Source organism: Mobula birostris, chromosome 13, assembly GCF_030028105.1.
Source record: "Mobula birostris isolate sMobBir1 chromosome 13, sMobBir1.hap1, whole genome shotgun sequence".
In the NCBI taxonomy this organism is placed as follows: domain Eukaryota; kingdom Metazoa; phylum Chordata; class Chondrichthyes; order Myliobatiformes; family Myliobatidae; genus Mobula; species Mobula birostris.
This window is the reverse complement of record NC_092382.1, coordinates 102,267,045-102,284,770: the sequence shown is the minus strand read 5'-3', so window position 1 is coordinate 102,284,770 and position 17,726 is coordinate 102,267,045. Positions and strand designations below refer to the sequence as shown.

Below are 17,726 nucleotides of genomic sequence, written 5' to 3'. Positions count from 1 at the left end.
GAAGGGCCTGTTCTGTGCTGTACTATTCTATGTTTTGTTCTATGCACAGAATCGAGAGACTGGTATACGATGTAAGGGGAGTAAAACCCTATCGTTCTCAGAAATCCCGGTGAACACAGAGAGGGTGAATTGTAGAGGAGGGGCTTGGGTTGGACCCAGAGATCTGGAGGTCTGCTGGGGATGGAGTGGTCCACGTAAACAGGGAGTAGCTTCGGGGAGTTTGGGGATGAGGGAGATCGGTACAGTCGAGTAAGGAGGTGAAGGATTTAATAGGTGTTTAGGGAAAAGAGGGGGTGATGGAGACGGGGGAGTACTCCGAGGTAGAAAGGGGTAGTCGGTGACAGAGAGTCGGTGTAAGGGATAATGGAGGGGCCGGATACTCCAGAGGTGTCAGGAGCGCATGGAGCTGGTCAGTGGTGAGGGGTGAGAGATCTTCTGCGCTCTCTGTTTCGGGGCACAAGGTAAGAACACCCTTCAGTTGGGTTAACGCTGTCCAGGTGTCGGGCCCCGATGATGTACCTGGAGTGGGCCCTGCAGACCTGTGTCGACAAACAGACCGGATTGCCCGAGGCTCTTCCTCAGTCTCTCACTTCTGCATTGGAAGCATCCCATCCGCTTCAAAAGGGCGACGATCATACCAGTGTTCAGGGAGGGCGGGGTGAGCTGCTTCGGCGACTATGGAGTGTAAAATAACGCGTTAGTGTTTATTGGCTGGAACATAGAAATCTGCAGTACATTGCCTGCCCTTCGGCCCACAACGTTGTGCCGTCCAAGTAACCTTCTCCAGAAGCTGCCAAGAATTTCCCTATCACATAGCCCTCTATTTTACTGAGCTCCATGGACAATCCAAGAGTCTTTAAAAGACCCGTTTGTATCGGCCTCCACCACCGTCGCTGTCAGTGCGTTCCCCGCACTCACCATTCCCTGTGTGAAAACCTTGCCCCCGACATCTCCTGTGTACCTACTTCCAAGCACCTTAAAACTGTGTCTTCCCGTGTTAGCCATTCCAGTCCTGGGGATAAAAGCTTCTGACTATCCACACGACCAATGCCTCTCGTCATCTGATACACCTCTATCAAGTCACCTCTCATCCTCCGTCGCTCTCAGGAGAAAAGGCCAAGTTCATTCAAATTATTCTCATAAGCCTTGCTCCCCAATCCAGGCAACCTCATTGTCAATATCCTCTGCACCCTCTCTATAGTATACACATACTTCCTGTACTGAGGTGACCTGAAATGAACACACTATTCCAAGTGCGGTCTGACCAAGTTCTTATATAGGTTTAGCATTACCTCCCACGGTTGATGAAGGCCAATACACCATATGCCTTCTTAACACGGACCCGAAGATCTCTATGATCCTCCACACTGCAAGGGATCGCTAATAATATTAAGTTATGTCTTCAGATGTGACCTGCCGAAATGAACCACTTCACACTTATAGGCGTCGAACTGCTTTCGCCAGTTGTCAGCCCAGTTCTGCATCCTATCGATATCGCGCAGTAACCTCTGACAGCCCTCCACACTATCCACAACACCCGCAACTTTTGTGACATTGACAAAGACAGTAAGCCACCTTCCACCTTTCACAGCGACGAGGGGTCCCAGAACAGATCCCTCTGTTGTACAGCAGGTCTCTGGCCTCCATGCAGAAGGACCCTCTGCGATGTGTCTGTCTCCACATTAGGTCTACTGCTGTTGTCATCTCACTTGCTCTCCTCTGGGCCCGGGACCATCTGGACAATAGCAGAACTTACGTCAGGCTGCGGTTACCTGGCAACAGCTCAGCGTTCAGCACAATCGTTTCCTCAGTTCGAATCAGCAAACTGCAGATCCTGGGCTGGTGCATCTCCCTCTGCAACAGCACGTTTGTCTTCCTCATCCGGGAAACCACGGTCAGTGTAGACCGGTGATGACATTCCCGATCTACAGGTAGTGTTGCGGTAGCAGAGAGGCTGCAGAGGGTCTTGTACTGGCAGAGGAAATACAGTGCAGGGAAGTGTATGGTCATGCAATTTGCTGGAAGAAATAAAAGTGCAGACTATTTTCCAAATCGAGAGAAAATATAATAATAACCGGGGCAGCAGGATTTGGGAGTCTTGGTGCAGGATTCCCTCAGGATTAATTTACAGGTGGATTCGGTGCTGAGGAAGAGAAATTCAATGTTCGCATGCATTTCCAGATTACTGGAATATAAGAGAAAAGGTTTAAGTTTTAGGCTTTACACGACACTGGCGAGGTCTCATTTGTAGTATTATGAGCGATGTTGGTCCCCTAATATATAGATGGATTTGCTGACTTGGGAGATTATACGACCAGAAAACACATGCGATGAAATAGACCATTCAGCCCATCAAAACTGCTTTGCCATTGCATTCATGGCTGCTGCCGGATCCCACTAAACCTCATACTCCTGCCTTCTCGCCATATCATTTGATTCCCTGACATATCATAAAACTGTCAAATTTCGCCTAAATGTACTCACAGGCTTGGCCCCCATCATAGTTTGTGGTAGAGATTTCGCAATATTCGTTTCGCTCTGGCAACAGAAACTCCTCTTTGCTTCTAATCGAAAAGTTCGCCAGGCAATTCTGAGTATGTGCCCTCTCGTTCTGCATATCCCCACCATCGGAAACATCCTCTCCACATCCACCGTATCTCGTCATTTCAACATTCGGTAGGTTCAACAACATCACCCCTCATTGTTCTAAATTCCAGTTAGTACAGGTATAAGGCTGCGAAAACTCCTCATATGTCAACCCCAGACTCAACTTGTACATTAATCTTCTGGGAGTCTTGCACAAGGGATTCTAAGTCCCTCTGCACCTATGATGTTTGAAATTTCTCCACATTTAAATAATGGTCTACCCTATTGTTCCTTTTTGCCGAAACACATTATCATACATTTTCCAGCACTGTATTGAATATGGCAGTTTCTTGCCATTTTCCAATTTGTCTAACTCCTGTTGCAATCGCATTGCTTCCTCAGCACGAGCAACCCTTCCATCTATCTTCGTATCATCCGCAGATTTTGGTACGAAATAGTGCAAATCATTATCCAGATAATTGTCAAACAATGCTGAAATACAGGACTGGATACTGACAAATCAGGAGCACCACTACTCACCGGCAGCCATCCAGAAAAGGCCATTGCTATTCCCTCTCGCTGCCTCCTGCCTGCCAGATATTCCTCTATCCATTGCAGTATCCTTCCTTGAACGCCATGGGATTTTGTCTTGTTAAGGAGTCTCTCATATTGTGCCTGATCAAATTCCTTCTGTAAATCAAGTAAATGGCATCCACTTCCTCTCTTTCGTCCACTCTGTTTGCTAATTCCTCTATCTCTCTCTCTCTCTCTGTCCTTCAACTGTCCATCCCTCTTCCCTCAATTTCCCCGCCCTTCACCCCCTCACCGTCTCCTCTTCTTCCATCCTCGTCACTTTCCTCATTTTTCTACGTACTCCCTTTTCCCCTCTCACTGTACCTCACTGCCCACCATTCTCTCACACTCTGTCATTTCTCTCGCTGTCGCTCGCAGACCGTCTGATTTCCATCTACTCAGAGCTGAATATTGGGAAAGACGAACCCCATCGATAAACATGAGGATCCTCCCATTGCCTCGGGACCCGGCGAGTTGCAAATCACTGCACAACCAGGTCAGAGTTCGCGACAATGGCGTCATTCTGCAGGGATCACGCGTCATATGCCCAAATGCCTTCATGTCTAGCGCCCCGACCACGTCTCTGGGCCCTCAATCCGTAGACGGGCAACAGCCTGGTAACAAAAGGTTGTCGCTCTGCTCCCCAATTAAATGTCTTTCCCCTCTCACCTTACACCTCTGCGCTCTTTTCCTCAATTTTCAAAGTTTGGGGGAAATAACTGTGCGCATTCATTCTGTCTGTGCCCCTCGTGCCTGTAACTAACCCTGAAAGGTCATCCCAATGCTCCAAGGAATAAACCACTCTCCATAACTCAGTCCGTCTCGTCCCGGCAGCAACCTCGCCAATCTTCATCTGCACTCTTCCCATTTGGGTAGCATCTTGCAGACGGTCGACCAGAACCGCACAAGCCACTCCAAGTGCGGCCTCACCTACGTCCTGTACAACTGCAACGTCACCTCCCCACTCCTGCGCTCAGTGAACTGACTGATGATGGCCTGCGCGTCAGACTCCTTCTTCACCGCCCTGTCTACCTGTGATCCATTTTCTGGGTACAGTGTTCCTGTACCGTGTGTCCGTCTGTTCTACAACACTCCTCAGTGTTCCTCCGGATCGCTGTGGAAGACCTACCCTGGGTTGTCTTACTACAGTACGATAGCTCGCACGTATCCGATCTAAACTGCATTCGGCCCACTTCCGCAGCTCATCGAGATCCCACTGTAAGAGGAAACTGTCTACACTGTTTACCCCACCACCAACGTTACTGTCGTCTGCAACTGACCAACCATGTTTTGTATAATCTCCTAGAAATGGTAGATACAGTTGACAAGGATCACTGGTCCCACCGCCGACCTCCTGGTGAACACCGCTAGTGACGGGCTTCCAGTCTGAGAAAAGAACTTCAACACTGAAAGTGAGCTCCTCACGCATAGCCAATTGTACATCCAGTCACTCATTCCTCTGGGACCTTGTTAAAATCTGTGTACATTACATCTGCATTACATCTACCATCTCGATCTGATCAGTGAGCCGCACTAAAATTAGTCAGACAGATCTCCGTGGGTTCCACATCACCCTCCAGTGTACTCTACCATCTGACACCTTGTTAACAGCCTTGTACACAGTGACATGCAAACGTCTGGGCACCCCAGGTTAAAGTTTCTGTTACTGTGAATAGCGAAGCGAGCCAACGAGAAACTGATTTACAAAAGGCAGAAAGTTAAAGATGACACATTGCTTTAATATTTTAAGCAAGAAAACTTTTTATTTTCATCTTTTACAGTTTCAAAAGAACAAAAAAAAGAAAAGAACCGAAAGCAAAATTTGGGCACCCTGCATGGTCAGTACTTAGCAACACCCCCTTTGGTAAGTATCAGAGCTTGTAAACGCTTTTTGTAGCCAGCTGGGAGTCTTTCAATTCTTGTTCGGGGGATTTTCGCCCATTCTTCCTTGCGGCGGTAACAAAACCCAATTTCCCTCGGGATTAATAAAGTATATCTATCTATCTATCTATCAAGAGGCTTCTAGTTCTGTGAGATTCTTGGGCCGTTTTGCATGCACTGCCATATTGAGGTCTATCTACGGATTCTCGATACTGTTTGGGTCGGGGAACTGTGAGGACCATGGCAAAACCTTCAGCTTGCGCCTCTTCCGGTAGTCCATTGTGGACACTGAGGTGTGTTTCGGTTCATTATCCTGTTGTAGAAGCCATCGGCTGATTTACAGTCTATGTGATGTTTGCTTCCAGAATTTGCTGGTATTTAATTGAATTCATTCTTCCCTCTACCAATAAATGTCCCCCATGCCACTGGCTGCTAAACAAGCCCAGAGCATGATCAATACACACCCGTGCTTAACAGCTGGGGAGGAATTCCTTTCATGGCGTTCTGCACCTTTTTTCTCCAAACATGCCTTTGCTCATTGCGGCCCAAAGGACTTGATACCAAAATGCATCAGGTTTGCTTACATGTTGCTTTGAAATTTTTGAATAGACCTTTTTGGCAATATGAGCAAAGGTACTTTTAGAAACATAGAAACATAGAAAATAGGTGCAGAAGTAGGCCATTCGGCCGTTCGAGCCTGCACCGCCATTTATTCTGATCATGGCTGATCATCCAACTCAGAACCCCGCCCTAGCCTTCCCTCCATACCCCCTGACCCCCGTAGCCACAAGGGTCATATCTAACTCCCTCTTAAATATAGCCAACGTACTGGCCTCAACTGCTTCCTGTTGCAGAGAATTCCACAGATTCACCACTCTCTGAGTGAAGAAGTCTTTCCTAATCTCGGTCCTTAAAGGTTTCCCCTTTATCCTCAAACTGTGACCCCTTGTTCTGGACTTCCCCAACATCGGGAACAATCTTCCTGCATCTAGCCTGTCCAATCCCTTTAGGAGTTTATACGTCTCAATCAGATCCCCCCTCAATCTTCCAAATTCCAACGAATACAAGCCCAGTTCATCCAGTCTTTGGAGAAAAAGGGTGCAGAATTTCATAAAAAGAATCTGTCTCCAACTGTTAAGCACGGCCGTGGATCAATCACGCCTCTGTCAAATTAATTAGGGAGATTTCCTTTGGTTCCACATCAGCCTCCGGAGCGGTCCACCATCTGAGTGCTTGTCGATAGCCGTGTATAGGTCTCTGCACGCTTCTTCATTTCGATGGGGGGTGCAGAAGAGAGAATGTCCGGGATGGTTTGATGATGATGGCTGCATTAACGAGGAATCAGGAAGTGCAGACAAAGTTCATGGAGGGGAACCTGGTTTCAGAGATGAGCTCACCTCTTTCCAGAACATTCTGCAGTTTCATGCGTCCAAGGGCGGAGCAGCTTCAATATCTTCAGTGAGGAACCAAGACGGTTCATGCAAGCAGGACAGTAGAAGGGTTGTATTGGGAAATTCAGTAGCATTTTTTCCATTTTGTCAGCTACTCTCTATAATGGCGTGGGATCCAGTGTGATTTGACTGACTAATTTGTTCCGATTGGCAGATGTAATTTACGGTGAATTTAACAATTCCATTATCAAGATCCCACATAGTTGATCGCTCTGGAAGTGTAAGAGTGGGAGGTACGGAGAGACAGAGACTGAATGGAGCGGTGAGACTGAGAGCGAGAGCAGAAGACAAATGGGGAGGGAGATGCTAGATGGCGTGACACCCAGGGAGAGTTGTCGAACTGATTTGTTGCTCCTCTGCCGATCTCCCCAGTTAATCGAGATCCCACTGTCAGAGAAAACTGTCTTCCCTGTTTCACACGCGACCGACTTTAGTGTCGTATGCAAGCGTAACAACCGAGTCGCATATAATCTGCAACAAATGGTCGATGTAGTTGACAATGACCACGGGGCCCACCACGGATCCGCCGGTGAACATCGCTGGTGCTTGGCTTCCAGTCTGAGAAACGAACTTCAACCCCTAACCTTTGCTTCTCACGCCGGGCCTATGTCCAGTCAGCTATCCCTCCCAGCGTCGCCGACCATCTTTCAGAGCGGTACATCCTGTGAGACCGTAAGACCAACAGACATAGGAGCAGAGTTAAGCCATCTGGTTCATAGAGTCTGCTCCGCTATTCTGGCATGGCTGATGTTTTTTTTTTTTCAGTCTCCTCCTCAACCACATTTCCTGACCTCCCCGTGACGTTTAATGTCATGTTCAATCAAGAACATTTTAAATTCTGCCTTAAATACACCAAACGACCTGGCTTCCATAGCTGCATTTGGTAATACATTCCACAAATTCACCACGCTCTATCTAAAGACATTTCTCCGCATCTCTGTTTTGAAATGGCGCTCCTCTAGCCCAAGTCCGTCCCCTGTTGTCACCGACTGTGCCACCACGGGAAACGTCCTTTCCACATCTGCTCTGTCTAGGCCTTTCAACATTAGAAAGGATTCAATGAGATCCCCCCTCATCCATCTGAATTCCAGCGAGCACGGACCCAGAGTGATCAAACGTCCCTTGCATGGAAATTCTTTCATTCCTGGAATCATCCTTGTGAACCTCCTCTGGACCCTCTCAAATGCGAGCATATCTTTTTCTCAGATGCGGGGCCCAAAAATGCCCATAATTCTCATGGTGAGGGGCCACAGGTGTCTTATAAAGCCAAGACCGACACCTGCGGAACACCACTAGTCACTGGCAGCCAGCCAGAAAATGAACCTTTTTATTCCCACTCGTTCTCCTACCGTATTACACGTTCTCTCACTCGAACCACATTAGTACCTTTCCTGTAATATCATTGACTCTTAAATTGCTAAGCAGATTCATGTGTGGCACCTTGTCAAATGAAATCTGAAAGTCCGAAAATGCAGCATCCACTGCAGCCCCTTTATCTATCCTAATTGTAATCTCCTCAAAGAATTTCAACAGGTTCGTCAGGCAGGATTTCCCTGAAGGAAGCGATGCTGACTTTACACTACCTTGCTCTGTTTCACGAAGTACTCCATCACCTCATCCTTAACAATTGACTCGAACATCTTCCCAACCACTGAGGTCAGGCTAACTGGTCTATAATTTTCTTTATGCTGCCTTCCTCCTTTCTAAAAGCGTGGTGTAGCATTTGCTATTTTCCAGTCCTCTGGCACCACGCCGAAGTCCAGGTTTCTTTCCAGTGCCACCACAAACTCTCGTGCTCCCTCTTTCAGGACCGCAGGGCGCAGTTCCTCTGGTTCGTGTGAATTGTACAACTTTAGGTCTCTCTGTCTTTTGAGCACCTTCTCTCTTGTTACAGTAACTTTTATTCTTTCACACATTACAGCATCAGGCATTCTGCTAGTGTCTTCCACTGTGACTGCTTTCAAGTTTGAGCATCTGTTCACTTTTGGAATATACTGTATGTGCCCTGCGCCTTCCTCATTTTCTGCAGCAGAGAAGGCAGAGAAGGTACAGAGAGAGAGAGAGAGAGAGAGAGAGAGAGAGAGAGAGAGAGAGAGAGAGAGAGAGAGAGGCATTGCATGAAAAGGGAAGCTTGAGCTCGCCACGGGTAGAAGAAGACTAGAAAACCCAGTGGAGGGAACGAGTTTGGAGGGGAGCTGTTGACGCTACGTGGAGGGAGGGGGCTGACTCACTTCGGTGGGGTTAGGTGTTTATCCTGGGGCCGTGGTTTCTCGCAGAGAGGGCGTCTGTAGCCCGGCGATGAGCAAGAGCAGTGGGAGCGTCCGACGCGCAAAACAGAATCCAGCCAGGGGGATACAAATCTCCAGGAAAACAGAAGCTCTGTGTGAGTGACACAAATCTCTTTGATATTCCTTACACACGCCGTCCTTCTTTACTTCCGTCCTTCCATTCCATTCCTCTCTCAACCCCTTCCGACTACTTTCGCTCCATCGTCTACATTCCTTCTCCCTCATCCCTCCCTTCCTGCACTCCTCTTTCTTCTCCGTACCACACTCTCTATCCTCCCTCTTCTCTCCGCTCCCTCCCATTCTATATCTCTCTCCCTCTCTCTCCTCCCTATCCACGCCCCGCTTTTCTTCCTCTCTCTCCCAATATCCCCCCCCCATTTCTCTACCCATCTCCGTCGTCCCCTCCCGTTTCCCCATCCCCATCACTCCCTTCTTCGCCACCCCTCTCAGAACACTCCCTCTCCTCTCATGTCCTCTACCTACTCAGTCCACCGTCACCCACTTAAATCTCTTCAGCGACCCCTAGTCTCCTGCTCTTCTCTCCCTCCCCCTCTTTCACCCCACTCTCACTGCTGCTCCCCCCTCCACTCTTATCTTTCTCGACAACCCTCTTGCACAAACTCCACCCACACTTCCCGCAACACACTGCTTCTCGGTCCCTCTTTGCATCAGCTGCTCATCTGCTGTTTACTGGTGTCGGTCTGACTCACTTGTCAGCACGGGTTTCTTCTGACCGCGGTTGCTTCCCCTTTCTGAGTTTAGTGATACAGAGAATCGGCGTCAGGGTGGACGACAGCGTGACTTACATGAATATGAAGCTCACAAAAGCGGACGCACGGTCTCCTTCCCGAGGTGAGTGGGGCAGAAGGTTGGAGGGAGGGAGTTTCAACCTGCATCCGACCCAGAGGGCGTGTGATGGGATAGTGTGGAAGCAGCGTCACATTGCGTCTGACCCTAGGGGGTTGTGACTTTTCAGTGCGGAGGGAGCTCACATTGTTTCTGACTCCGGCATTCTGTGAAGAGACGATCTGCAGGGAGATTCAGTCTTTTCTGAACCCCAGCGTGTGTGATGAGACAGTGTGGAAGCAGGCTCACCATATGTCTCACACCAAGAGTGTGTGATGGGGCAATGATGAAGGAGTTTCACTTTGTGTCTGAATCCCCGTGTGTGACATGGGGTAGTGTGGAAGGAGCTTCACTCTGTGTCTGACCCAGAGAGTGTGTGATGAGACGGTATGTAGGGAGCTGCACTTTGTGTCTGATCCAGGTACTGTGTGATGGGACGGTATGTAGGGAGATTCACTCTGTGTCTGATCCCAGGACCGTGTGATGGGACGGTATGTAGGTAGACTCACTCTGTGTCTGTTCCCGGGACTGTGTGATGGATTATTGAGATGGAGCGTCACTGAATTCATAATTCCAGGAGTGTGTAATGGGATTATATGGGGGGGGCGGGGGAAAGTCTCGCTCTGTCTGTTACTCACAGTCGTATCCCTGAGGGTTTTGGCGTTTAAACGGACTCCAATCAGAGATCGGGAGCAAGAAATTTGTCACTGACACGTTCTGTTCCCAAGGCTCCATCTGAACAGCTTTTCTGTGGCCTCCAGTCTCCTCCCCTTCCTTCCCCTTCCCTTAGCACACAATTCCTTCTCTGTGATTCTTAACTGTGTGAGAGAGTAGCCGGAGGTCCGGCTCCATATTCGTACCAAAAACATCGGTTTTTATAGGAAAGCAGTTATACAAAGTGAGTTCAGTGATTCAGGTTTTAAATTGAAGGACAGGGCCAGTACCCGTCCCAGTGAGGCCAGACATAGGAAGACAGTACAGGTTAGCGCGCGGCTGAAAAATAGGTGCAGGTGCGATGGCTTCAAAATTTGGTACATTGTGATTTTTCAAAGGAAGGTGGGATCTGTACAGAAGAGATAGAAGATAGTTTACACCTAAGCTGGAGAGGAACGAATATCCCGGCGGGAATGGTTGCCGATACTGCGCATGACGGTTTTGGGCAGTGTTGTTAAACTCGGGTTGCAGGGGAATGGGATTCAGAGTTCCAGAGCAGACAGCGGAGTTGAAATGGAGACAGATGGTGTTAAGACCCCAGGGGAAGGCTGGAATTAATCTGTGGAGCATGTTGCGACTGGAGTCCTGATCTGTGTATATTTCGGGTTTCCCTATTGTCAGACATCAAGAAGCGGAAGGAATTGAAGGAGGAGGGGTGAAATTACTAGGTATGGAGTGAGCCACCCTCTGTGTCTGAGTCAGACAGAAAGATGGTTTTGGCGACTCCAAGCAGAGCTCAGGAGCCAGGTAAATGTCACTCACACGGGTTGGCGAGTGCACATTAAAAAACAACGATTTGCGGAAGTTTCGGAGTGAGGAAAGTCAGGTCTCTGGTACTGAGCATGGTTTTGTGCCTCAGAAGGAAAGCAGGGAGAGGAAGATGAGAAAACTGTAGAGAAAGGGGCTTCTGATATTTGTTTCTTTGGGTTCACTTCCAAAGAAGTTACAACCGGTACTGAAGAGACCGTTTCGCTTCAATACAAGTTGCATTCAACGATTCATGAATACCCATGATTACAGCGAAACTGGTCTGGGTTATTGCAGGACAAAAGTTCACAACACAAAACCAAAGGTCACACACGGCACAAACTACAGATAAAATGTAGAAGATAGAAAGATAACAAGCGGATGTAGAATGTCAGGAAAAGCATTCATGCAATATCTGAGTTTTTCATATAGATTCCATATGTATCTCGGGCTAAGGGGCAAGCTGATGCAGGTACATATCATTACGAGAGACAGAGATGGATCAGGCAACCGGTGCATTTCTCCCACAGAGAGTAATGTATAATACCGCGGAATGGAAGGTGAGAGGGTATATCTTTATGGGAGATATGAGAGGCAGGAATTTGTTTACACAGACAGCGTGGGTGACTGGAAAGTGCTGCCAGGGGTGGTGGTGAAGGCGATACGATGGAGGCGTTTAATTGGCTCTTTGACGGGCATGTGGATGTGCAGGGATTGGAAGCAGTTGGACATTGTGTCGGTAAAAACGAGTTAGGTATAAATTATAATTTGTTCAGCAAATATTTTGGGCCGAAGAGTCTGTAATGTTCTGTTATGTACGCTCTCTGCTCTGCATGAGGGAAAGAGGGTGATTTGAACTCAGGGGGTGGGGAGAGCAGGAGTGGGGGAGATCAGAGAATATGACGATAGATTGACAATGGCAAGAAACGATTTTTCCACAGACGACATGGGCATTGAACGCCCCACAAGAAGAGACAGATTAGATTCAAGCATATGGCTAATCTGCGTTTTAACAACGACCCTAGTTCTCACGGGTATCTGCTGGAGGATTCATGGTGAGCTGAACAACGGTCGGAACGGCAAAACCGCAGAGAATAAAAATGGACACTGTGACAGCGACATATTCCCAACATTTCCCAGAAACACCCTTTACGGTGATATCAAAGCGCCCTTCACTGTGGTACTGACGGGAATCTCAGCATGACCACGACACGTCACCTACCGTGACACCGACACAACGCCCACCAACACATTCCTCACCATAATACCGATATATCCCTCAAACTGATGCCAACACATAACATAATGTAATCACGATTCACTGTAACACTGAAACGACTCTAGTGGCACCGACAGGTCACGCAACGTTGTCACATTCCTCAGTGTGACACAGACACGTCCATCGCTTTGAAACCGACTCATCTCTTATCATGACAGTAACAGCCGATCCACTGAAACACCGTCATAACACTCGCCGAAACACCGCACACTGACACCGACACCGACACGCCCTTCACCGTGACACTGACACACCGCTGAGTGTGACACCTGCAGCTTCCTCAACGTGACCCGTCCAGCTCCGCATCGTGACAAAGACTCAGAAGGCACTCGAACGCACTCAGTGAGGCAATTACCCAAAACTGACCCTCACACAGGCAAACTCCTCACCGTGATACCGACACCTAAATTCACAAATGCACAGACATAGTCCTCTCCATGACGCCGACACACACCTGAGCGTGACACTCTCACACACACCGCGGCCATGACATGCCTGTCACGGTGACACAGACATGCTCCTCTCAATGAGACCAGCACCCACACATTGTAAAGATACTCCATTCACCGTGACACCACCGGACCCCTCAGTCTGAAATTACCCTCACTCTGACATTTCCCTCGGCGTGACGTCCAGATACACTTCATTCTGACCCGGCACCCCTCTCGCCGAGGCACAGAAACAACTGTCACAGTGACACCGACACGTTCCTCACAGCAACTCGAACATGCCCCGCTCGATACTGACGCAGACCCCACTGTAGCAACAAAATCTGCACCGGGACATTGATATATCCCTCAGCGTGACACAGACACGCCCCTCAATGTGGCGCCGACGCCCCTCACTGCGCCATTAGCACATCCATCACTGCGACACCCTTCACCGTGACACTGACACATCACTCTCTGTGACTCGTTCGGTAGCGTGACGCTGATTCACGTGTCACTGTAAAAGCTAAACATCCTTCACCATCTTTTTCAGTATCACAGATTCGTCAGTCTATGATCACCTCCGACCGAAACTACCACGAGTTAATCTCAACCCTGAAATCCAAGATATCTGAGATCTCCCTCCTGGATCCCTCTCAGCGAACTTGTCTCAAGAGTCTTTCTGCGATCAGCTCTGATGTGTCTGTTCTTGAACGAATGCACACTGATCTCCGTCACCTGTTCACTGAGATGGAAACGAAGTTCAGATCTGTCAACGAGACCAAGGCTCAAATTTGTGAATTGCTGACCAACAGAAGAGGTGAGGCATCATACCCCTCTTTAACCCCGTCATCATCACAGGACAGGCATAGAGAGTGGACGCGGCACTCTGTGCTTGACATCAGGGGTGTGTGAAGAGATGGTATGGAAGGAGATTCCCTCTGTTTTTGTCCCGGTGTGTGTGTGTGTGTGAAGGTGCTGCGTGGAGGAAGTTTCCCTCTACCACTGAACCCACGAGCGTGTGACGGGACAGTGTGGAGGTGGATTCACTATGTGTCTGACCACGGGATTGTGAGACGTAACATTACAGCTTCACTCTCTGTCTGACTCCGGAAATCTCTGATGTGACAGTATGGATCGAGCTTCACTCTGTGTCGGGCAGGCGGATTGTATGATCGGACAGGGCCCAGAGAGCTTTATCCCATGTCTCACCTTGAACGGCTTTATGGTTCCATGCACAGAGAGTTCCACTCTGAATCTGGGATGAGTGATCGGACGTTTCAGAGGGGGCTTCACTCTGCGACTGAATCCGGGAGTGTGTTGTGTGATGCGATCGTGGAGGAAGAGCTTAAGTCTGTGTCTGAATCAGGGAGTTTGTGATGGGACGGTGCGAGTGGAGCTTCACTCTGTGTCTGACTCCCGGAGTGTGTAATGAGATTGTCGAGAGGGAGCGTCTGCGTCTGAATTCGGGAGTGTGTGATTGGACTATGCAGAGGGAGATTCACTCTGTGACTGAATCAGGGAGTGTGTGATGGGAAGGTGTGAATGGAGCTTCACTGTGTGTCTGACTCCAGGAGTGTGTGATTGGACTATGCAGAGGGGCGTTTTACTTTATGTGACACCGGATTGTGTGATTGAATGTAATGGAGAGAGGTTGTCCCCGTGAGTGTGCCATTGGAAGGTGTGGGCGGTGTGGAGGGAGACTCACTCTGTGTCTGACCCCGGGAGTGTGTGATGGGACGGTGTGGAGGGAGATTCACTCTGTGTCTGACCCCGGGAGTGTGTGATGGGACGGTGTGGAGGGAGATTCACTCTGTGTCTGACCCCGGGAGTGTGTGATGGGACGGTGTGGAGGGAGATTCACTCTGTGTCTGACCCCGGGAGTGTGTGATGTGACGGTGTGGAGGGAGATTCAGTCTGTGTCTGACCCCGGGAGTGTGTGATGGGACGGTGCGGAGGGAGATTCACTCTGTGTCTGACCCCCAGAGTGTGTGACGGGACGGTGTGGAGGGAGATTCACTCTGTGTCTGACCCCGGGAGTGTGTGATGGGACGGTGTGGAGGGAGATTCACTCTGTGTCTGACCCCGGGAGTGTGTGATGTGACGGTGTGGAGGGAGATTCAGTCTGTGTCTGACCCCGGGAGTGTGTGATGGGACGGTGTGGAGGGAGATTCACTCTGTGTCTGACCCCGGGAGTGTGTGATGGGACGGTGTGGAGGGAGATTCACTCTGTGTCTGCCCCGGGAGTGTGCAATGGGACGGTGCGGAGGGAGATTGACTTTTTCTGATCCCAGTCGGCGCAACGGGATTAATGGACGAAGATTCACTGTTTCTTGTTCCTGAGTTTCAGAGCAAACGTGTCCCCAGTACTGGACCGAAAAGGAAGGCTGGTGTTATTTTATATCCACGTCCGTAAAATCTTATGATGGAGCGAGGGAACATTGTTCAAAATTTGATGCAAGGCTCCTGGAAATAAATTCAAACGTGGAAAAGGTATGTTTTACCGTGGGAAGAGATATCTACAATAAAGAACTCCCGTGGTGTGACGCACAGTGGAGTTTCCTTCACACCATCTCACCACACACTCTTGGTATGAGACACAGTGTGAAGCTCCTTCCACAACGTCCCGTCACAAACTTCCAGGGTCAGAGACCGTGAATCTCCCTCAACACTGTTGCATCAAAGACTACTGGGATCGGAAACAAAGTGAAGCTCCCTACACACCGTCCCGTCCACACTCCCGTGGTCAGTCACCGTGAAGCTCACTCAACGCCGTTCCATCACATACTCCCGGGATGAGACACAGAGTGAATCTCTTTCCGGACCGTCCCATCACACACTCCCGGGGTCACACACAGAGTGAATCTCCCTGCACACCGTCCCATCACACACTCCCGGGGTCAGGCACAGAGTAAAGATCCCTCCACACCGTCCCATCACACACTCCCGTGGTCGGACACAGAGTGAATCTCCCTCCTCACCGTCCCATCGCATACTCCCGTGGTCGGACACAGAGTGAATCTCCATCCACACCGTCCCATCACACACTCCCGTGGTCAGGCACTGGGTGATTTCCCCTCTGTACCGTCCCTTCACATGGACAGGCATTGAGTGGGTCTGGTTCTAAACATTAATGAAGGGATTTAATTTAACAGAATTTTGTTTCCAATGACATCATTCGATACACAGCGTACTGGATTGGAAAATGCGCAAACAAGTGAGCTTTGGACTGTTGCTGGCTTGTGGTCTGTGAGTGCGTCAGTGCGGTTAGTTGGCTGACTGACACAGCGTTGTCGAGAGAGGGCTGTGCAGTGAGATTAATTTGGGAAATGACTCGGGATTTTAGGGGGAGAGCAGTGCAGTGGGATTCATACGGTGATGTACTCGGGGCTGTGGGAAGAGCAGGGTATCATGGGATTAGTTCAGAGACTGACATGGGGCTGTGGGGAGATGAGTCGGATTAGTTTGGCGACGGTCACCGGTTGTCTGCTGACTCTGTTGAAATTGTTTTAACCTCTGATAGGAACGTCGCCTCTTATCTTCTGTACAAGCTGAACTATGGATGGGTCACCTGCAGTAACTGCGACTCGTACGCATGGAGTTACGATTGCAAAGGTGAATACAGATTCATCTGCGAGAAGTCTGCATATTTATACCCAGATATTCCTGAAGAGATCCAAGGTCTCTGTCAACAGCCTGTCGGGCCGACTTCAATCAAGTGACTACACCCTTCTTCTCCCCATTCAATCTACCCCACTCTGAAACCCTCATAATTTCATCCCCTCTCACCCTCTCTGCCCCTCCCTGCTACCCTATTCTCCTCCTCTACTCGCATCCACATTGTCCCCAGTACTCCCCCTCTCCCCATCTGAACTACTCTTCTCCCCTCCAGGCCCCACTCTCTCCTTCTTTCCCCATTTATTCCCCCTTTCCACCCGTCTTCTCTCTCTGCCCTTTTTATTCCCAACTAATTCCGCTTCTGCCCCTTCCTCTCCACCTCGGACCCCATTTTCCGCCTCTCCTCTCTCGGTTCCCTCCACCCACTCTCGCCTCAATTCTGTGCGCACTGACCCTCAGTTCACCAACCCAGGGGGAAAAGATTGTGCACATTCACCCTATCTGTGCCTCTCCTGGCTTCATACTTACGCTCCAAGGAGCAAAGTCCGATCCTTCTTGCCTTCTCTCCATAACCCAGACCCTCGAGTCCCGGCAACATCCCCGTGAATCTCCCTTTGCACTCTTTCCAGCTCAGTGGCATCTTCCCTACAGTAGCGCGACCAGAACTGAACACCGAACTCACAGCGCGACCTCACCGACCTTTTGTACAACCACAACGTGACCTCAGTACGGTGCAAAGATGTAAAAATCACGAAAATTGGTAACATTAATAAATACTGCAAAGCAGTGATTACCGAGAGAGTGTTAAAGTGTTCAGGAAGCGTTCTCAATCTGATGGCGGAAGGGAAGCAACTGCTTGTAAATTGTTGAGTTTCCCGGCTCCTGTAACCCTCCCCGATGGTACCGATGAGCACAGGGCAATTCCCGGCGGGAGATGGTTCTCGCTGATGGATGCGGTCTTCCCGAAGCATTCCTTCTTCAACGTGTCCACGATGGAGGAGAGGGTTGCGTCCGTGATGGAGCTGGCTGAGTCCAGAACCTTCTATGGTCTATGGCGACCCTCTGCGTTGCAGCGTCCAAACCAGGCGGCCATGCGACAAGCCAGAATGCTCGACACCGTACAGCCGTAGAAATGTGCGAGTCTGGTATGATGTTAAAACCACTATCTTTATTGGTAACTACTTATAATGTAGTAACTTTAACAAGATAAACAAAAGTTAACGGTGTTATGTGTAGACAAGTGTGTAAACCCAACTATTGAGTTTGGGGGAAAAGGCTTAGCGTCTTTAGATGGAAAAGCAGGAATGTTCAGTAA

General features: G+C 49.3%; 1 protein-coding gene across 1 annotated transcript; it reads left to right on the top strand.

The window, feature by feature from the left end:
- The first annotated feature begins 8,789 nt into the window (after nt 1-8,789).
- LOC140208132 (C-type lectin domain family 10 member A-like) lies at nt 8,790-17,167 on the top strand. The gene is made up of 6 exons (XM_072276614.1): nt 8,790-8,874; nt 9,542-9,631; nt 12,028-12,141; nt 13,347-13,613; nt 15,144-15,286; nt 16,317-17,167. Exons 1-6 carry the CDS (start codon nt 8,790-8,792, stop codon nt 16,371-16,373), a joined length of 756 nt encoding a protein of 251 aa, XP_072132715.1. The 3' UTR covers nt 16,374-17,167.
- Nucleotides 17,168-17,726: the final 559 nt, after the last annotated feature.